The sequence below is a fragment of the Branchiostoma floridae genome, chromosome 3, assembly GCF_000003815.2.
Source record: "Branchiostoma floridae strain S238N-H82 chromosome 3, Bfl_VNyyK, whole genome shotgun sequence".
Classification (NCBI taxonomy): Eukaryota; Metazoa; Chordata; class Leptocardii; order Amphioxiformes; family Branchiostomatidae; genus Branchiostoma; species Branchiostoma floridae.
In genome coordinates, this window is record NC_049981.1 from 23,860,593 (window position 1) to 23,874,056 (window position 13,464).

The 13,464-nt window shown below is 38.2% G+C and overlaps 1 protein-coding gene across 3 annotated transcripts in view; it reads right to left on the reverse strand.

Moving 5' to 3' along the window:
* The window catches only part of LOC118412595 (erlin-2-B-like), a 15,944-nt gene extending 11,812 nt beyond the window's left edge, over positions 1–4,132 (reverse strand). Inside the window, exons 1-5 of one of the 3 annotated variants that reach the window (XM_035815553.1) lie at positions 3,960–4,132; positions 2,803–2,901; positions 2,129–2,232; positions 1,814–1,860; positions 910–971 (exon numbers count right to left, since the gene is read on the reverse strand). In XM_035815553.1, the coding sequence (XP_035671446.1) occupies positions 910–971; positions 1,814–1,860; positions 2,129–2,232; positions 2,803–2,887 (298 nt within the window). In that variant the 5' untranslated portion in view covers positions 2,888–2,901; positions 3,960–4,132. The remainder of the gene's footprint in view (positions 1–909; positions 972–1,813; positions 1,861–2,128; positions 2,233–2,802; positions 2,902–3,959) is intronic. The other 2 variants (XM_035815554.1, XM_035815552.1) reach the window with 2 other exon arrangements.
* Between the last annotated feature and the right edge of the window lie 9,332 nt (positions 4,133–13,464).

Below are 13,464 nucleotides of genomic sequence, written 5' to 3' on the forward strand. Positions count from 1 at the left end.
TATATTTGGAAACTCTCGGACAGCCCTATTTGCATACACTGTGGAAATGAGCAAGAAGATACACTGCATCTATTTTGGGAATGTCCAAGAGTTTCCCAATTTTGGAGAGATGTTAAGAAATGGCACGAACGAGTATCGAGTGAACCATTACACATAGATTTAGCAAGTGTAATTTTGGGTGATCTAACAGTAAATTCCCCTAGGCTGAACAATACACTAATATTAATGGCAAAATTTTTTATTTACAAACTGCAAGAAATACTCCTATCATTAGACCATTTTATCTCATATATTAAGACTTCTTACAAATTGGAATTTATAATAGCTTCCAGAAAGAACAAATTGGCAGTTCACTACAGTAAATGGGGAGAAATACTTCACATCATTTCTTAAACCCCTCTATTTTCTTTTTGTCTTTTGCTACTCTTGTGGTTTTGCATTATTCAATTATTTTCACTAGTATTTGAAGCGAAATGTTGTATTGATGGTTTCTTATGTGTCTGTACTTTATTTGAGATTATTCTTGTTTAAAGTTTACCATTAATTTACACTGATGTTACTTTTCTTATGTAAACGATACTACCTTATACTGCTGTATTAGTTTATTTGGTTGGTATTATTTTCTTCCCGCTGTAGTATTGTTATCTATTTTTGGATCCGTGGTTTATGTTTATGTTTTGTCTCAGTTATTGTCTCCATCTCTATTGTCATTATGTATTCTTCTGTTATTTCTGTTTATTTGAAATGCAATAAATATAAAAAAAAAAAAAAAAAAAAGAATACATGATTTACAAATGGTATTACATGTACTGCATAGCCGATGGGAGAATGTCTACTGTATCTTATCTACATATACAACTGTATATAGGAGGGCCTAAGAGGGACCCTTGAGGTACATGTTGTACATACCATGGTCAGGGCTCAGGATATTGACAACCTCCACCCTATCAAAGTAGATCATGACTCCACCACTGTGAATAGAAGAAGGTCATGATCAGCAAAATGCACATTGATGACTTAGTAGTACTATAAACATTTTTATGTCATACCTGTGACACAAAAATGTTCGATAAGGGTATTCTGGACCGTGTGATAACTTTCCGTTTCACACAGGTTCTAAGTTGTATCACAAAGGCTTCCTTCGAGTAAATAAACTATTTCGAGCGGGCCGAATACGGCACAGTGGAAAATTCAAATACGGGTTTGCACATTAGAATTGCTGTTGTTAGAATCTTTTGTTTGAGGACACAACATTTTCTCAACTTCTGGCGCATTTCGCATCAAAACATGGGTTTTCTTAGGTGGGCATGACATAAATTAAATAAAATACAATTGCCTTGTTGTATTCTATATGTATCCATGCAGAAGCACATACAAAATCATGTTATTGCATTTTGCAGTACTGAGAAATATCTCTACTTGATGACCATTATGAACACTGTTTTAACTTTCAATGCATCCATCTTCATGTGTATACACTCAATAAATACCTTACTCTCAAGTCCCAAATAAACATACCCCCTGGAATAAACATAATCCCCCGGACAAATCTTCAAAATCTAATAAAAATACCCCCGGAATAAACATACCCCCCCTGACAAATGACCGAATTTACATGTAGACGTGTGTTCTTGCTACTTCTGTCCATGCAAGGGAAAGAAGATGATAGCAGGTACTAGTACTTTACAATCATAATCAAGGACCTATATACATGTTCACGCACAATATAGTCAAGCTGAAGCACCTTTATGTACATTCTAGATTGACTTGTTTATTCTAAAATATGATAAAGGTATGATAAAATAACACAAACCTGGTTCCGCAGGGAACATTTTTCACCTCATCAGTTTGTAAGGTTGTCTATATTAACAAACAAATAAATACATTTAAGTAACATTCGACTTCAATTAATGCATGTGTTACATGATGCAACAAGGAACTAAAAATACAAGTCTACCTGTACAAGATGTACAAACCCTCTTTAAAAGTTGAAACTAAAAATTAGTAAAATTCTACAATGATTCATCATAATAACTAAACTTAAACTCTTAACAAAAAGTACATAATGCACCCAGTACTGTTGTAAGTATATGTCTAGCAGAAAAATAAAGAGGAAAGATCTTCCCACCTGTACAGACTTGACACTTGTGATGAAAGGCAGCATGATGTGATACCCAGGACCAGAGGTGGATGAAAGAAGAGCTCCTCCTCTGTAGTACACACCCACATGACCTGTAGGGTTACGGACAAAAATGTCATGCTACAAGTTACAACACATAATGTTATACAAATGTAGAACTGCACCCCGACCCCCAATTAACATATAACATCACTGTAAATCATGAAATAATAGTGGTTTTGTGTTTGCCATTTTTTTTGGTTAGTTCCACAAATACGCAATGACTGTCTTACTACTGTGATTGTTTCAATAACAAAACATAACACTTGGTTCTTTTCCCCTACTACCATGAAATTAATCCAAGCTAACTTTAAACAATTTTCAGAATCTCCACTTACTAGTACATAATAGTAAACTGTCTCAAAATACTTCATATATTATATATGGAACATTCTACTAATACTAAATGTTAATACATTTGATGTTTCTTTTTAAACCACCAGGATGGAACCTGGGACATAATGAAGGTTTACAAGAAAAGCTAAAAAAATCATTAATGTCTTCTGGAATTTGATGCCCCAAAATGTGCATTTCATATGTTTTGATACAGTACTTTCTTATTTTTGAAGGTAATCTATTCTTTCACTTCTTTATAAATGACCAAATAAATGTTTTACACCTACCTTCCTCTATCTTGTGAATGGCAAAGTTGAGTGACATTGAAACCACTGCAATTATTATAGCAATCACTGCTCCTTCATTAGCCATGATGTATCAAGATCCTGCAACAAGAAAACACAGATTAGACTAGACATGTTGTAATACCCCCCTTATATGTAGCAAAAATGGATCGGACGACGAGTCTGCGAGCTCTAAATTACGAGGAGGCATGACGGAAAGGGGGGAACTCTACCATTTCTTCGTCCGGCAGCAGGGTTATGCCTCCTCGTAATTTTGAGCTTGCAGACTCGTCGTCCGATCAATTTTCTCAACATGTGAGGGGGGTATAAGCCAACTTGTGGTCTAACCAACAACTCTAGCGATCTGAATTTGACAGAGGTGACTTTTTTCTACAAATACCATGTGTGGCGCATTTGTGTGGAAATGGGGCGACTTCACTAGCTATAGTAGCAGGATCGATGGCTTAACCTATCCAGTGTGAACTTAAAAAGAATTTTCAGTAAAAAATTTCCTTAAAGGTAAAATCATTGTCAGACAGAGCAAAATTGTATTATGAGCCAAAAAAAGAGCCTGCTATGGACTAATGGAGGCTAGTACTTAGGAAAGGCTATAGGGTTAAACTCCTACCTTTATTATATGATATCCTGGAATAATGATTTACTGCTAAAAAGTGAACTAATAAATAGCGTGAAGGTGCTACACGTGGTAACTTTATATTGGGCCACGTACGTAGTGTTGTACTATTGTTAACCTAACGCTCAGGTGTATGACGATGAGTCAGAGGATTGTATCAAATGTATGACCCCGAAAGGCCTAGCCTGGGCCTAGATATCGATAAAAAAAATCGCACACCCCATCAAAATGCACTTTGTTATCAGCGCATCTCCGAGATTACAAATTGTAAATGTTATTTATTATAACATTTCTCTACCATGACCTACATGTTGTTTTCTGCATATTGTCTGGCCATGTGGGCGTAAACCGATGAGTGTGTTTCTCTTTCGTGTTTCTCCACGCCCCCCTCCCACTAACGCAGCTTTCCACGGCGATTTAAATTTTCTTCATTCGCCATTTCTTCCAACGCATCGCGGCAATACCAACCTTCTTCTTTTGTAGCTAATTTTGGAAGAATAAGGCTAATAGAAGACAAAGTACATACTTTTTCCCTACCTTTCGCAGAACTTCTGTCGAAATTGGTACCAAATCGCTGGACAGGTTTATTGACAGGTAAATAGTACGACATTCGCTTACTAACATTCGCATATGGTTATCGTTTTGTCACTGAGAAACAGTTGTGCTGTACATCAACAGACAAATGCTTTAGAAATAGTATAAAAATTCCATGAATTTTCAACATGGACATTTTCAATATTATTTGGCAAGTTAAATGATATTGTACACGTGTAAGTCATATCATTAGAAATGTAGTGCTGCATTTGTACGCACCGATTCTGACCATAAATAACTACGTGAAACTAGAACATTGATGAAAAGAAGACAATGTAACGTGTGTTTTTTCGTTTGTATGTCTGCCATGTCAATGATATTTTAGTCTTATTTTTTCGATCTATTGCCAATATCATTGGCAAGCAATGACTTGATGGGCCCGGGCAGGAGGAATTATATAACTTATTATAAGGCCATGTCGGATTTGATTAAATGGATGACATCCGCGCTCGCATAAATTTTCGGCCGTTTCGACCACACAGTTAATTGTGCAAATCATCTGAAAATTGAGCACATATATACCGTAGATTAAATAAAAGTATCAGAAAACATGCAATGCAAATTTCATCATGCAAATTTCATAAAAAAGGCACGAATCACTATACGAAAACCAAACGTACGAATCTTATGAAAAGCACATGAATCGCTAAGGCGTACGAATCTTAATATTGTGTGTAACGCACGAACCACTATGTGAAACACACGTAGTTGTATAAGATACGACGGACACTCATAGAGGCAAATTTTTGAATATTACACATGCAGTCCGGATCCATTGCATAATTAATGTTGCGATATTATAACAAAGAAGTTACCAAAGAACAGGACTTTGAATTAGATTATAAATCAGATGAAGTAGTGTGCTGTATTTCTATTATCAGAGAGACAAAAGAGGGCAGGAATATGCAAAAACGAATGAGAATTATTCACATGGATCAGTGAGGTCTCTTAAATCTTGTAATATTAATTGCAAATTCAATACTATAGTGAAGCAGCACCACTCCACGGATGTCATGTGAAATGCATATATAGATACAAAATGAACCGACGTTGTTACCTTGAACCCTTGAAACCTGGCTTAGGCCAAAGGGTTATGTACTCAAGGCTAACTAAAGATTGAAAAAAGGGACTCAACACCATGCAGGAGCAAGTGCTCTGGTTAATGGAGAGTATTTTTTTTCTGAATTAGAAAAACAATCGATTCCCCGAATGCCCTCCAGGTTAACACCAGCCAGGTGCAACGTAATTCATGTCATAATTCATGTCGCAATGAACTTTTGGTTAAAGTTCTAAGTGGACAATGTTAAGAAATCTGGAGTTCATCATCTTTATAATCGCAGTGAGTTTTAAAAACTAAATTGCTGCAGGCACAACTCACTGCTCGAAATCGTGAGAATATTTTTGGGGCATCGCCCTCGCTGAAACCATGTATACGTGTCTTTCTGATAGAAATGCCATTAGCTAAGCCTGGCAGCAAAACTTGCCCCCAAAATGCAGGAAATAGCGTTTTAGAGGGTCAAGATTTCAAATTTTCCCAGGGGAGAATGCCCCCGGACCCGCTAGGATTGTGACATCTCTGGCGCGACGGCGCTCCATGCATATGTTGAAATACGAAATTTGCTGCCGCCGCCTCTGTCCTATTTATTGTCTTTATTGGCTTTATTGGTCCATTAGCTGTGATACAAGATGGTACACCGCTAGACGCTAGTCATCCTGGACATAACAGTTCACACACGACATAACGTATACTTTTGTCCCCTTTCATTTTGCACCTGTCCCTCAAAAGTCCAAAACACATGTTTAAATTATCCAAGTCTTTCAAGTCTTTCATCGACTCTGTGACAAACCTCTTATATGCATGGCATTATTGTACTGCAGCTGGAGCCAACAGCATCAGACTGCTTCCTTTTTCAACCATTCAGAAACATCTCCTTTAACCTTTAAGATGCGCATTTCTTTGATTAATATCAAAGGGTTACTCGTGCATGGCGTTCGTTGTACCTCAATACCCACCCACTTTAAATTCTTTTTATACATTCATTAAAACGTGAATGCACAGGGGGAGCCATATATGGTATTCTTCATACGGATCTGAGTCGGTGCACCATGTGGCAAGTGGCTTAATGAGAATTACATCCATTACTTGGAACACCGTGTGATAATGTCAAAGAACCAGGAATACTGTCTACCTCGGATTTGACCTATGTATAAAATGGCAGTGAAGGTAATTGTAGTTATACATGTTACTCGATCGTCTACCCCACAGTGCATTTGACCCATTTTTTTGACGTTGTAAGAAATACACGTAACATTAACTAGTATGACATTTCCGTTAACCCTATTCAGACCGGGCTTTTTTGGTCATCCCTGGACCGTGGGGGGGGGGGCTTTTGAGGTCCTCCACTTCTAAGTCCTCTAACTCTCGAATGACGTGCCGTAAGGCCACCAAATTTTCAGGACATTATATCGACATAATATCTGACAAGTGTTCGACGTTTGACGTTACGTTGACGTAATATGACGTAATTATGACGTCATCAATTTGATTAAATTGGCCGGACCCATGAAAAAAGGGTATTCTCAGAAAACTTCAAGTTATACTACAAAAATGTAACAATAAGTGCAGATAACAGAATGATAATGTTTATTACGACTTGTATTGCCAATAGCAACACCGATGACGTCATAATGACGTCATAAAATGACGTCATGCACATCTAAGATACGAGATAGGCTCCGCCATATTATATCCACCACCTTGAATTTTTTAAACTTCTTTTTTTGCAACAAATAATCACAAAGGGCAATGGAAATAGACTAAATTCATTCATTTAGATGGTTTTTGATGAAAAAATACCAGGTAGTTACAAATTTTAAGGGAAAATAAGCTTGTTATTCTTGATCTGGCCATACGGTCCGCCATCTTGGATTTTGGGCTGATGACGTCATCAAATTAGTAAAATTTATGCATATATAATTATGAAAGATATGCTAAATAATATAAGATTTTATTTATGTAACAAAATAGCAGTAATATAGCAAATAAATGTGAAAAATACATTGTTAGAACCAAAAATAGTGATTTTGGGCAAAACTGCCTGTCAGCAAACGGTTGACATGGCAACAAGAAAAATGGAAAATTTGTCAAACTTCGCAAAATTGTTGCCAACAATATTTTAGGAAAACTCACTAAATTTGGTGGCTTTAGCGTAAGGCGTTCTTGCGTTATAGGACATCGAAGTTGGCGCGGGCCTCAAAAGCCCCCCCCCCCCCCTGTCTGAATAGGGTTAAAACACAAAACTTCGTTTAATCCTCTTTCTATATCTACAATACCATAGCTTTGACGAGCTGCTGGCTTTCTGGTCTCATGATATATTCTTATCCAGACGTGTCTGGTTTTCATTTCTTTGACTTAATACAAAAACAGCAAATATATTCAAAATGTTTCTTTCAATATATAACTATATAATCATAGTATTGTTTATTCATGGACTTCATGTACGTCTGCAAATGAGACAGAGGGCATGGTAACTATCTATCTTCGAAGAGAACGAAAAGCTACATGATAATATACGCAGCCATAGTTTGTCAATGCTCATGAGCTTTCGGAGATACCCATCGGGAATGGGATTGTTTTACCATAACGGGAAACGTAGTTCCTTTACTAAAAGCTGAACTTCTCCTTATTAATGTATATGTCACAGTAGAGATCACGATCCAGTAGAATCGTCGATTCTCCTAGGAGAGATTGCGATTGGAGAAGGTCCTAGGGCCAACTCCGATCGGGATCTCTCCTAGGAGAATCGGCGATTCTACTAGTACAGATTGCGATCTGGATCTCTCCTAGGGCCAGCTCCGATCAAAACTAAAATGATGCTAAGATAATTCTATTAATGCAAACCTACAAACTAGTGAAATGTACTCAATAGGTGAAATTGTGAGTAATATCTTGAAAGATATAGGAAACAGCAATACTTTTTTTAGATAAACAATGATTTTATTTAGTATAAATGCAAACCTACTAACTCATTACCAACTACACTCAAACCTACTTGTGTCACTTCTACAATGTTAACTTCACTCAAGACTACCACACTAGGGTCACTTCTGCAACTTTACTCAACGTACAATATAGTTTATAGCATCACTTTCATGGTAAATTTCATGTTTGTTTTCTGATAAAGTAATTTCTAATAAGTAGTTGCAAAAATCTTAAATGATATGTGAAAGACACAAATAATATGTGAAAGACACCAACAGGTGATCAAACAATGTGTCAGTAAGTAAATACCACAGCTTTGGAAGAACAATAATAACTGTAAAGTCGCCAAACATGAGTCAAAGGATTAAGTAGAGTTTAAAGATATTACTCACAATTTCACACCTATTGAGTACATTTCACTACTGACACTAGTCAGACTTGTACTGAATCATTTCACAGCTTTGTAAGAACAATAACCATTGTTAAGTGATCACCAGGTGTCAAAATACCAAGCAGAGTTTCAAGATACTACTCACAATTTCACACCTATTGAGTACATTTCACTAGTAAGTAGGTTTGCATTGATAAAATTATCTTAGCATCATTTGAGTTTGGATCGGAGTTGGTCCTAGGAGAGATCCCAATCGCAATCTGTACTAGTAGAAGCGCCGATTGTCCTAGGACAAATCCCGATCGCAGTCTGTTTCCCATATCTTAGCATCATTTGAGTTTGAATCGGAGCTGACCCTAGGAGAGACCCCGATCGCAATCTACACTTATCTAGTAGAATCGCCGATTCTCCTAGGAGAGATCCCGATTGGAGTAGGCCCTAGGACCAGCTCCGATCGCGATCTCTCCTAGGAGAATCGACAATTCTACTGGATCGTGATCTCTTCTGTGACATATATATGTTTATCAATTTGTAGCGCCTTATGCCTTCTTGTATATATATAGTCTACCTTATGTACGTATATGATAATTAAGGGTTAATGACCCGCCCCGAGGTGTATATGGTGTCATAACGCCTGGTCCTTTCCTATAACCACCGAATAAAACTACCGAGTGAGCGAAGCGAACGAGGTGGATTTATGAGGTGGTTATAGAAAAGGACCAGGCGTTATGACACCATATATGCCGAGGAAAAGGCGGGCCATTAACCCTATTATCATATAGCCTACCCAAACTGACCCATTCAGGCGACAAATTCCTTTATAAAACATACATCTTTTATTGAATAAATTTGAACAGTGAATTTGAACAACATAAAACTTGTACGTGAAATGTCTTTCAGCTCGAAGGCTTGAAATAATAACAAAGTCGATGCATTATGTTACAAACTGTTGCACGCTCCGTATTTCTCCACTCGCCCATTCTCTAGTTTGTCGAGTTCAGGCGGTATCAGGCGGTAAATCTCTGCCGGCTTTCCTAAGGCATTCCGGGATCCCTGTGCTTCACAGCTCTTGAGAATCTCGTTCACTACGAACTCAGACACATCTTTCCCGAAGAAAGGTAGCATTTTGGTCCTCCAGCGCCATGACCGCTACTTGGGTTCCAAAATGGCGGACCGTGGTGTTGTTGTCGTCTGCGGACCGTTTAACTTGAAAGGGCGGGGCGGTGCAAATAATTTTATTTTCAATTTTCAATTTAAATTGGACATGACTTGAAATAGATTTTATTGTTTTAAATATTATAGGTAATTCAATGTTGTTTTAAGTCGGCAAATGTTTTCTTTGAACAAAGAAACACGCACTACCGATGTTAATAGAGGGAGCCATCCCCCCTGCCATGCCTGTACTTATTCCCCCCATCTTGGCAAATGGACGATTACTGGATATCTCATTCTGATTGTCTGATTAGCCAGCGTCATGTTTGTCTGTCCTTTTGATTGGTTCAAACTTTTAATGATTAATGCACGGCTCTTGATGATTTTCCATCTGTTACGGCGTCATAACCAGCATGAAATGAGGCCTTCTGATTGGTCCACGTCCCCTGGCTATATGATGATACTGTGTAATGTATTTGGGGTTATTTTAGCATTTCCCTTTGATTCCTTTCTCTCTGATTTTGTGTTCATTACATCTAGCTATGTTTTTTGTATTATGTTGATGATTGTGTGCCTCTGTGAGTGGCCCTCATTTTGCAAAAAATCCTCAATAGAAAAACATTCTCCCCATTCAGTCAATCTCTCGTTTTATCCCGCAGAGAAATTTACTGGAATCCTGGAAACAAGTGACACTGATAAAGAACAACTGTAACTTATATGTTAAATCATTACTAAGCGTCCAAACTCCAGTTCTGGTTCAAGGCCATTGGTTCGAATCCCGGCCCTAATATCATGACCTTGGGAAAGACACTTTACACCACTTCTCCACTTTCTCTATTTCTCCACTCTACCTTAAAGTGAAAACAAGTGACCGTAGGTAACATACTCTGTGACCTAATTATGATTTATGTCGGTTGTGATATTTTCTGTGGGGCATGACACGGTGTTTATATCGCATACAGAACACATCACATCAACTTATACCAACAAGACTGGCAATAAAAATGTATTATTGCCATGACGACGATTGAGGGTACAACAAGACAGCTCAAATCAGAAATAGACTGGAACTTCCCTGTCGCACTATCCCTGGCACAATATACTAGCCCACCTGTAACATAAACCTACAGCCAGCAGAAACGTACTATCCCCGGTACAGCACAATGGTCTGCCAGTGACCTAAACCTACAGCTGAGCACTACAGAAGTATTTCTTGTCTGCCTGTTGCGTATGGCTTGAACAAGGTCTACAAAAGAAAATGTATCCTTCATAACATAACATAACAACCAAGACAACGTGATCCATTGTGCAGAGTTTCTCTGTCTTACCACAAGTTTCAAAGGACAAATTCCTCCATTCCACCATTGCATACCAGAGATACATCTGGAACAGATTTAGGGGGGGGGGGGGACTTGCCTACCCAGCATACTGTGGAGTAATTGCATTCTTAGAAAATGCCTGTGCAATTCCTAGAATTTTTGCAGACTGAACTCAATATATACCACTTGACGACTCCCCTGAGGCGTCGTCAAAAACTTACTTAAAAGCTATCATACCTACCACTGCCAAGTTTAAAACACAGCAAAATCAGCGTCTCAATCGAACGACACCAAATGAAAACAACAACACAGCTTCACAATGGATACTTGAGACACACCACTTTAAAAGTGGGTCAATGACAGCTGTGGACATAACATAACCCCATATCTGCTTGGAGATAAGTAATTGCCAAAACTCATCGTCATAGGCTAGCTGTTCCACAATACCAGGGAAATAGGGGTGATTTCTCAAATTATTACATCGATAATGAAAACAGCTACCGCGAAAAAAAACGATCCCAAGGATCAAACACGTTTTAACCATAAAATGCACATGACTATCAACCGCGCAAAATGTTAACAGTATGCTATGTCAAACCAACCTCAATACTGGAAACGCAAAGCCCAGACGAGATGACAACATCTGCTTGACGGTATCAAATTACCACAAGGCTTAAGGCGCAATCATAAGGAAGACCTGAACCACTATACCGGACGGCGCAGGGGTGAAAACTGAAATTATTACATCCATAATAAAAACAACTACGGCGAAAAAAAATAACGTGCATCATTTCCCAACGGAGCACAGACGACATGCCAATCCACATGCGATTGGGGCATACGGAACATAGAGATATAGGTGCGAACACTCAACGCACAAAGCGAATTCAAGACTCTGTTGCTGGAGCTTACCCTCCAGTCACAGAGTAATAAGTACCAACCTCCTGCTAGGGACGTCCTTTTGGATGGGACATAAAGCTTAAGGGCCATACTTAAAGTGTATTGGCCAGGCAGTATACCGGTGTGAGCTTGCACGTGTACCCAATCATGCGAAACAAACAAAGAACACTGATCGGATCAGATATGGCATTCAACCTTCACAGTTTGGTGTTCAATGGCACTCCAACTGTAAGTCTATGAAGTGCTATCAGGAAAAACATACACGTTTGTGATCGAAGAGGCATGTTTTCAATCTTCTGAACAGCGTGTTGTACCGCGTACAGTAATTAGAAATGTCAAGGGCGTTTTCAATTCAACGGCAATGTTTCCGCACAATTAATACGTAATTAATAACCAACTCATCTGTGTTTCGAACAGGGTCTAGTGTCGCATTCATGTCCACGAACAATATCTTGGAACAAATACGTGATGGACTGTTTGAAGTGGTTAAAATTATGTTAACTTTGTGGTTTTTGCTGTGACATCCTAACCACGAACTTGTCACTTGAAACAGCCGCGAATATCCCCTTAAACCTTGTATACGCGGTTGTTTGGGGCCCGGGAGTGATCACCAAATTAACTTGACTATATATTTTTTAACTCCAAGTCTTGACCAACTAAAGCTCTATGGCACCGCGTTAAATCATGTTTCATCCGCCACTTATCTTGGCTTCACCCGACCTTCTGATGGCTCGGTAATTCGACCTTACTCTCGAGCAAAGTGGCTTCTAAGAAGCTTATAAGATTTCTACATGTATTACATGGGCGCTACATGTATTTCTAAACTACGAGTGGCCTTCAAATCGTATTTTATTCTCCTGGCGGGTATGCAAGTACAAGTTATTTGTTTGTCAACAACTGGGTGAATACGTTTGAAGCAAAGCGCCGTGAGCTTCCCGTCTAGTTGTCTTATTCACATTCTCGTGCACTCTAATTGTTCCGTCATAGTACTTTTTGACGGCACTATGTAGATATATTTTTCTCTTGGTAGTTATTAATTTCTAACTTGCGAGCCTGATGCAAATGAATAAATAAAGCTGGCTTTTTCAGTGTTTGTTTTAACTCCAACATAATACATAGCTACGGCCTAAAGGTTGAAATGACGCAAGGATTTCACCCTTTTCCCATGGGTTAGTCCAGCCATGGAGAAAGTACTATATATAGGGGTACTACAGAGCAACCATTACACGGCAAAGGTCACAAAATTTGGCAAAATTTTGAAAATACAACACGTAGTCTTCTGCAGCTGCCGAAAAAAATGAACTTAGCGTGAACAAGGAAACTTACAAAAACTTCCGTTAAATCTCAGTCAACAATTGCTCTACTGCGCAACGTGAAGACTCGATCCGAAAGTGACCAAGAGGTAAAAAAAAATTTTCAACTGACAGAATTGGAAGCAAAAACTATTTTCAGAAGTAAACTTTTTATTCAAATTTATAGTACTGTGTTTTCATCTAACATCTCACAATCTAAACAAAAAGAACTATCGATTCAACCGAAAGTCATAGATTCTCACAACAACACAGTTATTTCTTATAGTATCTGTGGCCCAATCAGGTGTCATTTTACATCGATATCAGACACTAAATATTTTAATGTTATGTACTTTTACCAGTAAGAACAAAATGTTACATATAGCTATCTCTTTTCATAC